This window comes from Cibotium barometz, chromosome 10 (genome assembly GCF_041138505.1).
Source record: "Cibotium barometz isolate CiBa-2024 chromosome 10, ASM4113850v1, whole genome shotgun sequence".
Classification (NCBI taxonomy): domain Eukaryota; kingdom Viridiplantae; phylum Streptophyta; class Polypodiopsida; order Cyatheales; family Cibotiaceae; genus Cibotium; species Cibotium barometz.
This window is the reverse complement of record NC_141055.1, coordinates 60,922,430-60,940,751: the sequence shown is the minus strand read 5'-3', so window position 1 is coordinate 60,940,751 and position 18,322 is coordinate 60,922,430. Positions and strand designations below refer to the sequence as shown.

General features: G+C 39.3%; 1 protein-coding gene across 1 annotated transcript; it reads left to right on the top strand.

Moving 5' to 3' along the window:
- Nucleotides 1-3,779: 3,779 nt before the first annotated feature.
- Nucleotides 3,780-5,656, top strand: LOC147635131 (protein JINGUBANG-like). Its single transcript, XM_086803483.1, has one exon. The coding sequence runs from the start codon at nucleotides 3,955-3,957 to the stop codon at nucleotides 5,155-5,157; it is 1,203 nt and encodes a 400-aa protein (XP_086659609.1). The 5' UTR covers nucleotides 3,780-3,954; the 3' UTR covers nucleotides 5,158-5,656.
- The last annotated feature ends 12,666 nt before the right edge of the window (nucleotides 5,657-18,322 follow it).

Below are 18,322 nucleotides of genomic sequence, written 5' to 3'. Positions count from 1 at the left end.
ATAAAATAGATAATGATATTTAATAGTGTTTTCAAGTGGTAAATCTCCTCTTTATTTTAAATATTCTACACCAAAAAGATATTCAAGCAATTTATATAATGATGGGAGAGCCCAATCAAATATTTTTAGTTCTTTTCAAGAACTATTAGTCTCCAATTGTATGCGTTTAATTCTTTTCAAGTTATTCTCCAATTATATGCTCTTATATCATTGATTTTTTATATTGGTGTCCATATCTTTATTTTTTATTCCATCTTAATCTTTGTGAATTCTTAAAGATATATAATAGGAAAGCAACAAGTCATTTTTTCTTTAGCTAAACAACATTCATATAAAGAAAGTTCTTTTATATGTTTTTTGCACATACATGTAAAAGTAGCTTTCAAACATTTGAATCAAAATTATCAAAGTGATTACTTCATATTTTGCACAAATTATTGCTTTAAAAAGTAAGTTTAAAAGTTGCTTTTAGCCATTTGAATCAAAATTAGCAAAGTGCTTAAATTTCATATTTTACACAAATTCTTTACTTAAAAAAGTAAGTTTAAGATCTTCAAATGAAATTTATACTTTTTGAAACCAAATGCAAAAGTAGAAATCTTTGGTATGTTGTTCCTAGGATTTAACCTTCATTGTGTTTTGGACATTCAATTTAAATGGTTGATAAGCATCAAATAGTTTGTAGCGGTTCAATTATGATTTGGCTAATCCAAAATAATCAATCTTAAAAATTTAGTAATAAGTATTATTTCTCTCATTTCAAAAGAGCATGATAATAATATAACCATTTAAATTGCAAGCTTTTCAAAAGGCACATAAGATCACAAGATTTTGGTTGACATGATATGAAAGTGTGTTAATGAGAATAAAATTGTTGCTATAAAGACCTCAAAGACAAAAAAGGTCTTGCATCTCTTTCCATCAAGAAGCTTGATGCGATAACCTATGTATTATTCATAACCATAGCACATCTAAGAAACTATAATGGGCTTTTGCAATAGCATATGAGTTACTTTTATGTGGAAATTGAAAAACTTCAATCACATTAAGCCATATTCCTCAATAACAAACTTTCAGCCAATATATTCCCTTAACTTAAGATTTGATTTGTAAAGTTTAGACTCAAAATATTTTATCACCATATTTTTTAAACAAAGTTTAAAGGATCCTAACTTTGTGCTTTATGTTATAAAGTATACATATTCAAAGCCATGGAAAAGGAATATAAGACTCAAAATGATATTTTACATCAATGTGATTACATTAGAAACAAAACATTATTGCAGACCACAATTTTGATAATCATTAAAATATGATTTTACTACTAGAAATTCAAGATCTATTAAACCCAAAATGATAAGATAAAAAGAGGTACAATATTACTCATGCACACACACACACACACAACACACGCGCGCGCGCACGTGCGCACACAATATATATATATATTGCACACAATATATATATATATATATATATATATATACACACACATATGCATATGGGTGGAAGCATGTTAAAGTGCTACACTTTTTTGTGTCCGCAACATGTGCTAGTTTAGTTAGCATGACTTTTATATGATTTTTGGATTCAAAGATGGCCACAATGAAAAATTTCCTATCATGCTATACATCATTGGAAAGCTCTTGAAGAAGAGAATCTTTATGTATAATCTCTAAAAAATTCTAATTTTATTTGTAAGAATTTTACCACATGCCCATTTTTTATGTTAGAACTACTATAAAGCACTGCTAAAAACCTAAAAAAGCATAGCATGTTTACATGCTTCCACCCATACATGCATATATGCATTTATACATTTTTATATGTATATTTACATACATATTATATCTACACATGCACACACATATATATAAACTATGCAAAAATACCTACATGTGTGTGTGTGTGTGCATGCGTGTGTGTGTGTGTGTGTGTGTTCACACTTAGTGCATGGATATTATGCCTATTATGCGTGACTAGCGTAGGCAAAATCCTAATTGTATTGCAAGGTGTAAATGTTGTGGGTCGAGGATAAATTTTGGGGTGCCATTATACGTGGGAGTGGCTTCCTGTAATAAAAATTTGGTTGGATCATCTGGACAAGTAAAGTACACCCCCAAAAAAAAGAAAAAAATCTCAAAAATTACACTAAGAATTGTACATGGTGGAGCCATGCCAAGTAGCATGTTCCAAGGCAAAAGGATTTGGGGAGTGTAGATAGAGATAAAATACCTTGCCTACAACATTAGTAGTATGCACGGTGGTGTGCATGCCTAAAGTGGAAAAGAGCATAGCTCACGACTAGAATTTCATTTTTGGGACTTTTGAGAGTTACATGTCGAGCTTTTGGGGGAGACTCTAGTGTGTTTGATGCCCTTTGTGAACCAACCCGTAGAGGTAGGGCATGCTAATTGAAGCATCTACCCCTTCTCTTGGAAGCTATCTCATGGTGGAGAAGATAAATGGGGACAAGCCATCGTCACAAATAAGCTGACCTCTAGTGTTTTTAAAAAATCCAACAGTGTCAAAAAATTTGGCAAGCATTGAGGCTGGCCTTGAAAAAATTGGTTTTGTTTTACCAAATTGTTATAAAATTGATTAAGACATTAAACCTTCAAAGGAAAGCCAGAGAATAACGAAGATACTGCTATTGGGGGGGGGGGGGTGCTGCTCGGTGTGCGTCTGGGAGAGGAGCAAGAAGGTAGAAAGCGAGCCCACCAACACCACGACCTTCAATTCTTGGCCAAAATCAAGGTGCCCACTATCCCTTAAGCCTCTAACTAAGTGCAGAAAAGGAGCTCCAAGCATGCAAACAAGCTGTGATCTGCGCCTTGGGTTAAGGAAGAATAAGGAGAGAGAGAGAGAAGATTTTTGTGGTGCCCACCGCACCCCACCGTTCTAAACCTACCCACTTCATAAAAAAAAACAAACCTTGGGAAACACACTCACTAATTAAAGAGAGAGAGAGACGGGTATTAAAGAGAGACCGGTCACCCAAATACTCCGTTTCTAGAAGTTGAAAGTTCGTCGAAAAGAATAGAAAATGAACTGGATGCCTAAAAGTTGAAAGTTCGTCGAAAAGAATAGAAAATGAACTGGACGATTTCGTAGTACACAACAAGATGGTCCAACGCTACACTGAATAGGGGCCTACGATGAGTGAAAAATCAAATTCATTGATTAGGTGATGGCTTTTTTTTAAAGAACCTTTGATATTAAGGTTTTAGTTAACCTTAATCATCAAAAATTTAATTCTCTTTTGAAACGTCATAATCTTGGTAGTTTTTTTTAAAAAAAATGGCTCGCTCTCTCTCCCATGCGCCAACGCGCTTCTCTTCTCTCTCTTGCCCTAGCAGAGCTTGGGCGTGGTGGACGAGAACTGTACGCCTGCCCGAGACATGGTATAAACAACATCAATTGCTCTCTTCTTGCGTCGTCAACAATCTCTCTCGGTGATGCAGTCTTCAAAGGATAAGGCTTGTGTGCGTCTCAGAGTCGATGTTCTTTGCCCACAAGCTTTTAGGGAGAGGGACATGCGTCCTCTTGTGCATGCGCAACGATGTTTTCATCCTTTTGTGCCTCTCCAACAACACTCAGAGATGATGTATGGTCCCTCTTTCTCAAATTTCTCAATGATGAATAGGCACACACTTTTCGTGAGGTGAAAAAATAGGAGCAAATATGAGCCGTGACCGTTTCTCTTATTGCGCGTCTATAAATCGCGGCTGCTTTCCAACAGGCCGCCTTCAAGGACAAGCCTTCTTGCTACCCGCACCTGGTCTTCGCTTGCCTTTATCACCTCTTCTAAAGCCTAACCTTCTGAGTAAAGCCTCTTCATTTCATAAGCTTATACACAGTCTCTCTCTCTCTCTCTCTCTCTCTCTCTCTCTCTCGGCTAGCTACTGAAGGCCTTCTTAATTCTCTGAAGCTCCTCCTTAAACCCAATTCAACATGCTCATGGACAGCTTCCCAGATACCTCCCCCAGCCATTCCCCTCTCCGTAGATCTTGGCTGGGCGTTGTCGACAACGATTTCATATGTCACTGTGTCGCCACGGTCTCGGGCCACGATGCTGGAATCTCATCAGTGGTTTCGGCCGGCGAACATTTATATACTGCGTGTCTAAGCAACGAAATTCGCATGTGGGAGCAGCCAGACCTTGCCCCATGCGACCGATTCAGCGCAAGCGGCAACGACATGTGCTCCGTTAAGGCTATTCTGGTCGCTGGAGATCGGGTCTATGGAGCTCATCAAGATCACAAAATTCGCGTGTGGAGACGCGGTGGGAAATCGGCAGATGCAAAGTACCCCGCCCACAAGTTAGTGGCTACATTACCAAGCAAGAAGGATTGTATCTTGAAGAGCCTGTCGCAGAAGAACTATGTCCAGGTGCGGCGGCATCACAAGAAACTGTGGATCGAGCACACAGATACAATTTCGGCACTGGCCATAGGAAGAATGCAGGCGGTGCTGTACTCGGCATCATGGGACAAGACCGTAAAGGTGTGGAGGTTGTCAGATTTGAAATGTGTGGAGTCGATTTGTGCTCACGAGGATGCCGTCAATGCCCTCGCAGTCTGTGACGAGGGTGGCTTTCTTTACACGGGCTCGGCCGACGGGAAGGTGAAGGTGTGGGGGAAAGGGCGGCCGGACGCGAAGAAGCATGCGCTGTTGGCGACATTGCAAGGTGCGCACAAGAAGGCCGCATCGGTGAATGCATTGGCGTTAAGTGGAGCTGACGGCGAGCTGCTGTTTTCGGGGGGCTCCGACGGAGCCGTGGCCGTGTGGGGGAGAAGAAAGGGGGAGGCGTATATAAGCGTGCTACTCTACAAGCTTGCAGAATGCCATGCGCTTCCCATTCTATGTCTGTGCACAACGAAGCAGGAGGGGGGCCTCTTGCTGAGCGGTTCCGCGGACAAGACGGTTAGGGTGTGGCGAATTAGTTCTCGTGACAGCCACCTTTCTTGCGCGGGCGTGCTGCAAGGTCACCTTGGCCCTGTCAAGTCCATCTGTGTAGCACCCAACAATGAGCAGCTGATAGCGGGCGGAGGTTGTCTTGTTTACACCGGCAGCGCGGATAAGAGCATCAAGGCATGGTGGGTCTCTAGACACCACGCTTCCCCACTTAGCGAGAATGCCACTTCAACTGTTTAGGTATCAAGAAAGCATCAATCACTTATTGTTTTAGGAAAGAAGGGGAGAGAAGGGAAGCAGGCGGTGGCGATGGTTGGCGCAACTTGGCGGAATGTACACGCGCACACTTTCTTCATGAGGACTAGAAGGGAAGGGAAGGTGGTGGTGGTTCGCGCCACTTGGCGGAATTCCCTTTAATGTTGCAGAGCTCATCCACACGCACACTTTCTTGATGAAGTGTGTGTGTGTGTGTGCGTTTTTTAGTATGGTGATTTTTTGTAGCTTGTTCCATGGCAACACTGCACAATATTAACAAGCTGCATGTCCTTAATACCCACCAAATGATACCATAACTTAAAAGTGAAAGAAGAATCACCTCATGGTTCATGACCATTATCACTATAATCACCAAGTGAGGCCTATGTAATATTGAGCAATTATGTACACCAAGTTGGTAAACTTGAGCTTGGAATGTAAGGATTGGGGTACCTCCTTGAGAGGAGAATATTGCCCCTTTTTAGTCTTCTAATTAATACTAGGAATAGATAATGCATGAAGTTCGTCTTCCTCTTCAGCAAAATAACTAACCCATGCCTTCTTTTTTTTTTATATAAAAGTTTGGTTGGAATTAGATATAACAACACACACACCCTACATGCCACCACTTGCAGAGGGGGGCTTGAACCCATGACCTTGGTGGTTAGTGGAGTGGTTAAGGTGGTTCTCGAGAGTCCTAACCCATGTCTTCTTGAATATGTCCACCACTAATTATTTCAAATCAACAACCAAGTCTTGATCTAACTTGGTCAGAACTCGGGCTACAGATGTTGGATTACCAATACTCATGCGTAAGAAATACAAAACTTGAGTAGCTTTCAATCACCCACCAGACGTAGCTGTATTTGTAGAAGCAGATAAGATTTAGAAAAACCGGCTAGAATTTTATTGGGCCTTTAGGATTAAGGGCTAAAAGCTCGTTAATTTAGTTATAATACTGACATTTAATCCTAAAATCATTGGTTTAAATAAAGGGTTCACATTTGGGGCTACCCTTATTTTGATTGGTTGGGAGAAAGATTTTTTCTAGCCTTGCGTTATAGACCTAATTATAACATGTGCATTGTTGACTATTAAAACAATTTTTTCTAGTCATAATTTTTTGATCTCTATTCTAGTCAAACATTCTACAAGTAATGAGAATAGGTTTGAGTCAATTAACCATTACAAGAGTGTATCAACCATATTCACTATTATTAATGAAATGCAAGTGCAGGCTCTTGTTTCTAAAAACAAGATTATTCCATCAAGTACTACTATAAGTGTGTTAAAGAAAATCCTTTTGCCCAAAGTATGGGTGTAGCTAACATCTGTAGAATAGTGTGCGTGCACCATTTTCCAATTGTGAATGGGCATGAGATCAAGGCATCAAAATTTGCACTCCTTTTATGCATTAAGTCTTTGATAATGGCCAAGTTTACTAAATGTAGGCACACCCATTTTCCAATTCTGAATGAGCATGCTATTAAGGCGTCAAAACTTGCACTCCTTTTGTGCATTAAGTCTTCGATAATGGTGGCCAAGTTTACTTAATGTAGGCACACCCATACATAAGTCCATTAGAGGGTCAAGCAATCAACTAAGTCATTGCCCTTCAAAATTTATAGTTTTTCAAAATATCAATCGTATTTTTGCTTTTTAATGTACTTTTGACATGCATTTAGAATTTCCACCCTTATTTGATGGCCAAAAATGCCCAAAAGCGAGCGTGACAACTGTCAAAAAGCAACTATGAATGGAGTACACCTTCTAGCATTTTGACTCTTGATGTGAGGATCAAATAATCAAGGGATATATTTTGTAACAATTTGACTTTTGATGTGGTATACACCATCTTGCTATGTAATAAGAGTAACCCTTCCTCTCCTTTACAACAGAAGATTTGCATTTGCTCTCTCTATAGTATCATTGAGCACAACCCTTTCCTTCATAAGTAAATTTCAAGCATGTCAACAACGATCCCTTAGGTTGTGAATCCCTAGAGGGCAATCTCCTTCACATTGTTTCTTTTCATGCAAATTTGAAAGCCTCTCTAAAATTTTCTTGTTATTTTGAAGAGGTGCAATTGAGAGAGAGAGAGAGAGAGAGAGAGAGAGAGAGAGAGAGAGAGAGAGAGAGAGAGTGGGAGGGCACTACCATGTCACCCAACAAAAACAATTTTACCATACTCTTAGCATGGTGGGAGTTAATTGTCATTATCTTTTACCACTTGATGAAATTATTAACACATAGACCTTACTTTCACCAAGCTTAGATGACACAAAGAGGTTCTAAATGGTTCTTAGATGAAGTACAAGTTCCTTAGATAATTATATTGCACAAGAAAGTGTACTATTAAAATATGATAAAAAGCCAAAAACTAGGCCCTCTATTTTCAAAGGGCATTGCGTTGAGTATGGGAGGGGCATCTATGCTTGCACCAAGATACATTACATTGCTCATGTCATAGTGATCGTCAAGACAACAAAGAAAAAATGGTCGCACATTTTTAAGCTACTACCGAAGCCATTAGCAATTTGCCACCACAAGTGAATATGAAATGTAAAGAGTAGCAAAATAGAAAGTTTTTTTCCACATTCAACTCTTATTGAGATGCAAACGAGAGAGATTTTGAAAAGGCTACCTAGTTGGAAAGAAAAGATGCAAGTTGGTTCACAATCGAAAGGTTGTGGGGGTCAAGTCCCCCCTAGACTCTTTGGGAGAGACACCTGGGGTGTTCTAGTGGTTGTGGCTCTTGCCCTTTCCCAAGGAATACTCCTCCACAGCAACTCTACCCACCCCCCACCACAAGGCTACTGTCATGGGCAGGCTCTTGTCCAAGTTTCATAGGTGTGTAGATCCACGTGACTCTTGCCCGAATGGATCTAGTGCCTATAAACTGGCCAATCCTTGGAAAGGGTGATACCATGTAGGTGTGTTTATAATGGTTATGGAGGAAGGAACCACACTCTTGAAAAAAAAAAGAGGTTCAAGAGCAAGCAAAGGGAATAGTGCAACCACATATGATTTTAGGCTTTAAACCAAGAGCCATGTAGGTGTGTTTATAATGGTTATGGAGGAAGGAACCACACTCTTGAAAAAAAAAGAGGTTCAAGAGCAAGCAAAGGGAATAGTGCACCCACATATGATTTTAGGCTTTAAACCAATTAAAATTAAACAATGTCCCCTTTTTTAGATTTTGTAAAGCTTCTCTTAATGGTTTTTGTTTGGAAACGTGATGGGCACCCACCTCCTATTAATAAAGGAAGGTGGGTACATGGGTGGATCTCCATCTCTCTCTCTCTCTCTCTCTCTCTCTCTCTTACACACACAAAAAGGCTCACGTAACCATCTCTCTTTCTTGACTATCAAAAAGCCAAAACAATTATGCTCTCCTCCTACATGCCATCACAATTAGAAAAAGACACGCATATTCGCCTAGACTCCCAAGCATAATAGGACTATCCCATAGAAAACCTCATACAACACACACAAACACACACACAAAGGCTCACATAACCCCTCTCTCTCTCTCTCTCTCTCTCTCTCTCTCTCTCTCTCTCTCTCGACCTGGAGCTCACATGGTCATCCCAGCCTCCGGTAGTAGTGGGATCCCCACCTAGCCCATGAGGCACACGATCCACCAGTGGTGGAGATATAATTGTATCTGTTCTTAATTCTTGATCTTGAAGAAATGGTTGGAACCCTTGGATAATAGGCTGAGGTATAAATAAAAGCAATCTGCTTTAATGAAGAGTTAGACAACGTAGCCTACCCCTTGTATCAGCCCCTCTCTCATTTCACCTCCTTTGTATATGGATTTCATTTACACTAATCTAAGTAATGCAAGTAATGCTTTGTCGCCTACTTCACGCCTACAAACACATACCTCCTGGTGTCAAAATCCTATGAGTTTTGGTATGTTTCAAGTACAACATATGGACATACTCCAAAAAAAACTTTGTACCCTAGTTCTCTGAGTCCAGCATGGAGAAAACAGGACTGGAACAGGGCACTCTGACTAGTTTGGATTTTTGGAACAAAGCAACATTGCTAGTCCCAATCTCCTGCCTTCCACACTCCCGCCAACTGTAAAACTTGTATTGCAAGGATTCCACTCTAGAAACCTCGTTCCCTACTATCGCTCGCCTCAAGCTCCCCTCTTGGGCTCTAAAACACCCGTCCATGCAGCCCTTAGAACTGCCTCATTATGATTCTTTTTGGACCCAAAGAGGGCCTCTTGGATTAACTTTTGATTAGGAATGGACCAATAGGAAGAGGGCTGGGTGCACATTTTTGACTTCTTTGACCCTAGGGGGCCTAGGCTTTGGCTTGCTAATGGGGCCTAATTACTACTCTTGTCCCCCTACCTCCTGGGCCCAAACTTAGAGGTCCCCCCACCTAGAATCGCGCAGATTAAAAACCCTGAAAATTAAAATTTTTTATTTTTTTTCCCAAAAGTGTGTTTTCCCTCTCAAACTTTCCCCCAACATACTCTAGGTTTGGAAAGCTCAATTTGAACCTCTTTTTTCCTCTTCTACGCTCTCCATTGCTGTAGAAACTCCATAACTCTCAAGCTCTCCCTCCTTGTCAAGCTCCCTCAGTCTCAAGCTCCCTCTCCCTCTTTCTTCCTTTTCTAAGCTCTCCATTGTTGCAGAAACTCTATCCCTCTTTAGTCTACTCTAGGTTCAAGAAGCCTATTCTCAAACTCTAACCCTCTTTTAAGCTTTTCATTGCTGCACTGAAAACCGTGAACTTTCTCTCCTCTCCACTCCTTTGTTGTAAAATAAGCTTTTCTTTTCCCCTCTTCTCTTTTCTTACCACCATGGCCTCTTCCAGTAATGTGAGAAGACCTAGGGAGAAGGTGGAAGAGCTTGTGCTGTGCATAACACAAGAGATGAGAATGGAGTTTGGGCTCCAACAAGATTCAGGGTTGGGGCTTGGGTCTACATGCAGCCAAGCTCTAAGGGACCACATATCGAGTGCGTCAACTGGGGAATATGCTACATCATTGGAAGGGGCAGCTACAAGGGTTCAAGCATACTAAGAAGGAAGGACTGGTTGCCATAGTGCAACATGTGTATACCCTTGGAGACCTATACATTCAAGGCCAACGAACAAGGTTTCCTTCAAATTGTCAGTGTAACATAAACACAGCTTTAACAACATGCTAATATTGAATTTTTTGTTTCAAATTTTCTTATGATTCTCCATTTTCTTATGTCTCTCTGCAGATATTTTCCCCTCTAATTATGTTGAGGAAAAACCACTCCAAAGCCTCACTCGAGTTTTCTATGCTATGCATGCATCCATTGGAGAGGCAATGTTTGTATCTCAAAGCCCAAGTGATCTTGTATAGAACAATATCTTTTTCTTTTCTCACTCATATTTTGTAGATAAAAAACCAGGTTTATTTGGCAAGCTAGAAGAGATCCCTAACCACCCTCTTAACAATCCCGAATGGCCCAAACCTGATGCTTGGACCATCTTATGCTTAAAGTTTAAGATGGTAAGTGATATCAAGACCACTCAAGTTTCAAAGGCATCTAGGTCAGTAGGGCTAAATTGGTTTTGTCCTTCACATGTTTTTGTTCACATGTTTTTGTGCACATGTTCAATTCCATGCCAATGCACCAAACAAAAACAATGTATATTTAAGGAGGTACAGTGTCTGACCTCATTCAAGGATTACTAGGAGAGGGTTGGGAGGTTAATGAGGGGTCACATCAAGGTGATGTGTATAAGTGCAATGTAGTAGATTCTACAGTGTCTTTCAGGTTCTTGAAGGCAAGCTCTATTTTGTACATACGTCTGCACTACCAAAGATGGATGCAAAAGCACGGGACATGAATCCCACTTCAAGCCTCAGAAGAAGAAATTATGCCTATTGAGGTAGCTGTGATGATGCAAAATGGATGGATTGAGTGAGTGGCAGCAAGCAAGCATTGGAACCTAGCAGACCTGCGTCAACACTTTAGCATCATGGGCTTTGACAATGTGGAAGAGTCAAGTTTCAAGTTGATGAGACGAAAGGTATATCTGATTCCACTACATGTCTAGAATTAACCCTTACACTTTCTGGTTATTGTGCCACTTTCTATATTTTTACAGATTGGGAAGCGTAAGGAGGGGACAACCACGGTCTCAGAATCATGGCAAATGGGGGACCTTGAATTTTCAGCAGCAAGGTGCATAGCCCTACCAACACATAGTAGGCATGTGGAAGAGCTTGAAGATGAACTGGGTATATGGGAAAATAGCCTCTCTTTTGATGCACGTGAGAGGCAAGAGTTTCAGGATCGAGGTGAAGGCAATGACAAGCTTTCAAGTCAACAAGGAGGTAGAGATCAACATGAAGTAAATGTCACAAGAGGGGCAAAAAATGAAGACATTATAACAATTTTAGATTAGATGACATGCTTGTAATTTTGTAGCAGGCTCTTTTTTAATCAATCTTTATTGAATTAAAATCTTAATATTTTTACAAACTGTAATTTTTTTTGTCTAGCAGTCTAGTGTGAAAAGGCCAAACTTTAAATTTTAACTATAAATAGCCAAAGGTGCCTTCTTTCTCATTTTCACCCGATAAACCAAGCACGAGCTCACACTATCTCTTTGCATTTACATGGCTACCCACTTTGACAACTTCTATGAGTTTCTCTCCACCACCCCGTGGGCGGGCAAGAGCGTGCTCTTTGTCATGTTCTCTCGTGAAGTCAACTTTGAAAAGTCGCTCGTCCTTGCATCCCAGCATTATGAGACGCAGATTGCTTACATGGAGCAATACTTGGCTCCCCACTCCATCTCCTTTCCCCATTGCCCCAATGATTGATGGGTGCTTGTTGAGCTGCTTAAGTACATTCAACAATATGCCAGCCCCTACATCCAACGCCTTGAACGCTTCATCGACATCTGCATCCCCGTAGGAGCTTACTGTACCTTCAATAAGCAGGAGGTGAAGAGGTTGGGGAAGGACAATTTAGGAACTAGGTTCCTCTCGTGGCTTGCCACTTTTGCGTTCCTCATCAGCAAGATTAGGATTCGGATGAGGAGGTAGAGATGCCTGCATTGCAGTTGGCAGCGAGATTAGGATTCGGATGAGGAGGTAGAGATGCCTGCATTGCAGTTGGCAGGGTATTTGAGGGATGACAAGGAAGTGAAGGCAATAGGAACGAGTGCTACTGGTGTGGAAGAGCAGCTTGCATCAATCAGAGCACTTTCCAGAGGGTGCACCTGAACAGCCCATTGTAGTAGAAGATGCGGGGCCATCTTCCCCACACGAGGAGAGCAAGGTGCTGCCAAAGCTTGAGATCAATCTCTTGAGCACCATTGTGGTGGAAGGTGAAGAATACTTATTTCTTTATGACCTTGAAAAGGCAGCTGGCTTGAGAATGGATGAATGCTTGGGCATTATATGCACGTGATGTGAGGTGGACCTTGATATGTCTAATCTCGGTCCTCACCTAGATAGTGTTATATTACCCCTTGGAGAATCTATTGTAGAGACAGTTGCTTTGGTCAAGGAAACTGTGGTTGAGACCGCAGAGCAAGCCCTAGTTCCAGAGGAGGAATTCACAACCTTACAAGACAAGCTAGAGGTTAAAAAGTATACCCTTGCTGCTGCTGGAGTGATGGAGGAGACCAAAGCACCTAAAAAGGATGAGGCTAAGTCCTCGATTGACCTCTCCGCCCCCCACTAGCACTTTGGCAAAAGAAGACATTGAGCAAGAGGTAATAATCAACCTTTTACAACTTAGAAACATTTGTAATTATGTATAGGAAAATATTTTGATTTTTCCTTTGATTGTAGAGGGTGGTTGAAATTGACGCATTTGCTTGGAGAGGCAACGACAGTAGAGACCAGGCCAAGGTCCATGGACATGATGCTGTGTTGGCGCACTATCTTGGTCGGCTTCTTGTGGATGGCATCGCCATTATCCACCACAGGGACTGCACCCCTCAATCTGCCTTCACTCTCTTCTTTTTGAAAGCCCTCTCTAAGGTGCTCTGTGTAGCCTCTATGGCACAGAGTACCAAATGTATAGTTCTGATTTAAAAATCCCTTGCCTTCGATGTTTTTGGTTATCGATTTAGGGGTAAGCTTCTTGCTCGTATAGGTATAGCCAAAAGCATAGGCATAGAAGACCCTCAAGAAATAGCCAATCACTCCTTGAGCACACTCTGCCCAATAACAAGAGAAGGAAGCTCAATATTGTAAGAAAGCTTTTGTAAAGATGATGTATCACTTCTTATTATGAATACAATATAGTTTTTGCAAACTTATTTTCATCAAGTATATCATTGTTTTTTCTAGTTTGTACTATCAATATTTTTGTGAATGCATCAGAAATTACCCTGGGAGCCTGGGGGAGTAGTGCTAGAATAGTGCGAATTTTGAGCGTGCACCGTTGCTGTAGAGCCCAAATTCGCACTGTTTTGGCACAGCTTCCCCAACCCTTCAGGACATCAAGGTAGAGGTATGATGTATTTCATTTATTATTCATGTTTGCATCCCTTGGGCTCGGGGGTGGTTGGGTGGTTGAGTTTATGCCTGATTTATGCATGTTTATGCATAACAATTATCTAGAGAGATCTTAGGGTTTTAACAGTGGTATCAGAGCAATCTCTCTTTAATAATTGATTTTTTTAAGTAAATTTTAATATTTACTAATAAAATATTATTTTTTGTTGATTTGTGTTGATGAATTGCACGTGGATCATCGATATGGTGATTGGAACGTGTGTAACTACAATTCAATGGACGAATCGACGTTGCGGGGGAATAACCGTGAGTTAATGCTATTTTTTCCTATTTTTTATGGTTAAAATCAAGCATTAATGGATTTTTTTAACAAAAATACCATAAAGTTTATGGTGGATATTTTTGTAGAATGGATTCCCTGAATTTCTATAATTTTTAGAAAATTTTTCCTAATTTTTTAGGAAATTTTTGAGCATTTTTATGATTAAAAATGTATTTTTATACATTTTTTGCGGGTTTTTTCCGTGGGAATGCGATAAAATTTCTGTCAATTTCTACTGAAATTCAGTAGGGGACAGCGTGTTGATGCATGAGATGGCCTCCCGTGTGCGTGGGACTCTCTCTGCCTCTCAAATCTGATTTTTCCTTCTCTTTTCCGTGAGAAAATCTCTTTAAAATGATTTTTTAAACATTAATCATAATTAATGATAATTATGATTAAGATATGTTTAATTAAAAAGTTAATCAATGGATTAAGTTAATCTCTATTTAACAGAGAAGGGAGGAGAAAGAGAATGGAAGGGAGAGGAAGGAGAGGAAAGAGGGGAGAAGAAGGAGGAGAGGGATTTATTTTCTACTCCCTCCCTCTCTCTTTCCATGCGCGCAGACACCGGGGGGGGGGGGGGGGGGGGGTGCGCTGTAGCCGGGCGAAAAAAATTGCCCCCCCTTAAAAAAATCAAAAACCAAAAGCTTAATAAAGCTTTTCTTTATTTTTTTATTTTTTATTAAAAAATAAGTTTTTTATAAAAAAAGCTTTTTGATATTTTTCAAGAAAAAAGCTTGGGAAAAAAGCCTGAAAAATACTGAAAAATTTGGGATTTGAGGGAAAAAAATCTCTAAAAAATTCCTGGAAATTTCTTATTGAAAAATTTTGGCTTTTCATCTTCCGGAAAACCTTTGGCTTTCCATTTTCCCGAAACCTTTTGGCTTTCCGAATTCCGGAAAAACTTTTGACCTTCCGTATTCCGGAAACCTTTGACCTTTCACATTCCGATTTTTTTTGTCTTTTCATTTTCCCAAAAATTTTGGCTTTCCGTATTCTGGGAAAACCGTTGGAATTCCGAAATTTTTTGACCGTTCGTATTCTAAATGCGTTCGGGAGGGTTGATTAAAAATTTTAAAAAATTCTTGAAAATTAGTGAAAAATAAGACAAAGGTTATTTTAAATTTTGGAAAAATGTGGGGTTGGTGTTTGGCATGTGGTGTGTCCATTCGGGCGCCCGTGACCATTCAAATTCCTTTAAAATTATATTTTTTGACCCAAAAAATTAGAAAAATCCATTAAAATTGAAAAATTTCATTGGATTTGAGAATTGTCGGGCGGAATTGGAAATTTTGTGAACGATGGGATTCTCAGGAAAAATTAGGAATATTCTGAAATTATTTTTAGAAATCCTAAAAATTGGTATTTTTTAAATATCAATGGTATTTTGGCAAATTTAATTGCTAAAAATTTTCTGGAAAAATATAGGTTTGGAATGCCATAAGATAGGTTTGGTGGACTTCAAAATTATTATATTTTGAGGCCCTGTAAAATTTGAAAAAAATCATGATAATTTTTTTTCGAGAATTTAATATTTTCGAGAGTTATTTAATGTTGAAGTACGTTCTTTCGTGCTGACATTAGATAGATGCGGGTTATTCACATATTATTAATACGATTATATCTCGTATTAATGGATATTTATGTTTAGATTAATTCTAAACAATGTATTCATGATTTTTTACCATGATTTAGCCATTCTTTTTGGACATGTTCCTGAATTTCTTTTGATGGCTATAATTTAGGTTCAAAGTGTGTTTCACCTTTGATACTTTTCCATGATAATTTATTTTGGCACTTATTAAAGTGTGGTTTGTGCTTAATTTCTTAAGTTTAAGACAAATTCTATCACGGGTCAGTTGATCGGTCTGTTTTGGTGGATTTTATTGGATGTTTTCCAAGTTTTATATGGACTCATCAGGTGCTGCCTAGTTCACTTGTGTCTAGGGGTTTTTTATTGAGTGCTACATACATGTGTTTCACTTTCTTATTTTGGAGTTTTATTTGAACAACACAATGTTCATATACTCCGGATTGATGAGTTGCCTAGTTCACTTGTGTCTAGGGGTTTTTTATTGAGTGCTACATACATGTGTTTCACTTTCTTCTTTTGGAGTTTTATTTGAACAACACAATGTTCATATACTCCGGATTGATGAGTTGGCCACCAATTTTAATGCTTCTTTTGGCATGATTTATGTCCATTAGCTCATCAGGTGCTGCCTAGTTCACTTGTGTCTAGGGGTTTTTTATTGAGTGCTACATACATGTGTTTCACTTTCTTATTTTGGAGTTTTATTTGAACAACACAATGTTCATATACTCCGGATTGATGAGTTGGCCACCAATTTTAATGCTTCTTTTGGCATGATTTATGTCCATTAGATCATATGCATTGATTTTTATGATCAACTATGGTATTTATGGATTGAAAGAGCTTCTATGCTTTTATCCATGGTTTTAGAAGGATCTTTTGATCTTTTGAATATTTACTTGTGCTTTGAAGGTAGCATTTGCCTTAATTTTTTGCACGTAATTTTGGAGTATATTTTTTGTACTCTTGTACATATTCCAACTCGGATACCTAGTTACTTATATATCTAGGTGAGTTATTTTTCTACCCTAACTTTATTGTGTTTTGGGTAGTTATCATTAGAAAGGCGCCAATAATTCAATTTCTTTTCTAATGATGTACTCAGAAGGATTTCTTCCTTGATGTAGTCTCAAGTATATAGAGACACGATTAGTATGTGAAAGTCTGGATAAGGCCATCTTATTCCTTTTATACAGGATTTTATTCATATTTCCTAGACAGCATACTAGGGAGTTTCAAATTGTTAAGGTATGTATGAGTGGTATCATGGTGGTATGGGACGCTAGTGATCCCTCACATATATTATCTTATGGGATAATTTGGGCTCAAGATTGTTGCTTTGCTTACATCACTTAGCATGTTGACCTCAACATTCAAAGACAATCTTATTTTCTAAATTCACTAGAAGTTATATTGTGGGCATTCTCTAGATAAATTTCTTTTATCTATAGCCTGCATGTTTTGATGAGGGTAATCTCATCGGCATTTTCACTTATTGAAATCTCTTTCTTTAGAGTTCAAACAAGTTTATCTTGTTGTGTTCGGATAAGGAAATTTGGATTCTTCCTTTGTTGGCATTTCTTTCTCTAGTTCTGTACTTTAGGTGATTTACACAATCAACCTGATAGGTTTACGGATGGACATATGTGACTCATCGAGACGTTGATGACTCTATGTTAATATGGGTAACTCGAGACGTCGATTATTCCATATGCAGATGTAGGTATGTCGGGGCACTGATGAATCCCTGGTTTCTGCTGTTATAATGCCATGCTTTTCTACTTTATTCCGAAAGGTTTACAACGAAAAAGTTACTTTGAATGTGAATTGTTCTGATCATCCGCAGTAGTCTGATGGGAAAACAGAGTGTATGAATCAGATTGTAGAGGATATGCTTCGTGCATGTCTCTAGAAAATCATCATATTGGGAAATATCTTCCAATGATGGAATTTGCCTATAACAGTTCTAAATTTACGGCTATTATTTTAGTCCGTGCATACTTATGTATGGGTATCAACTCAGGGCACCTATTGATGTCAGTCTTAAGGACATCGAGCTTGATCCATCGAGGGATTTCTTACGAGATATGCAGGAAATTCTGACCGAAGCTCGGGATTCTATCAGGAGTGCTCATGATAGGGCACGGTTTTATGCTGATAGGGGACGCTCATCTCGGTCTTTTGAACCAGGAGCGTTGGTTTATTTTAATGTTCCTAAAGATTTTCAAACTTTGTCAATGGAAAAATGCTCGAATTTATCTCCTAGATATTGTGGTCTATTTCGAGTTATATATCGGATTGGCACGGTTGCGTATGAACTAAAACTATCTCCAATTGTTAGAGTTCATCCAGTCTTTCATATCGATAGATTGAAAGGGAAATTGGGAGATGAGGATGACACAGTCACTCCTCAAGAACTTGTTGAAGTCGATGAATTATCCTATGTTCCACATGAATCTGATAAGGTACTTGAATTCAGGGAAAGGAAACTTTGTAGTTGACTAATCCCTGAGGTTAAAATTAGGTGGAAAGATAGGAAAATTGAGAATTTGACTTGGGAGTCGGTTGAGATTGTTCAACGCAGTTCTCCTTCTTTTCATTGCAAGAGTGCAATGTTTTGAGAGAGGGGAAGTATGTTATATGTACATTATGTGTGCTATGTTATATACACATTATGTGTGCATATACTAGGAGGCTAACCCACATTAGACTTGTGAGCATGGGAGCATGGGAACAAGGTCTAGTGGAGCAT

Excerpts from the sequence above, each read along its gene's own strand:
- LOC147635131 (XM_086803483.1), top strand. The coding sequence starts at position 3,955 with ATGCTCATGGACAGCTTCCCAGATACCTCCCCCAGCCATTCCCCTCTC.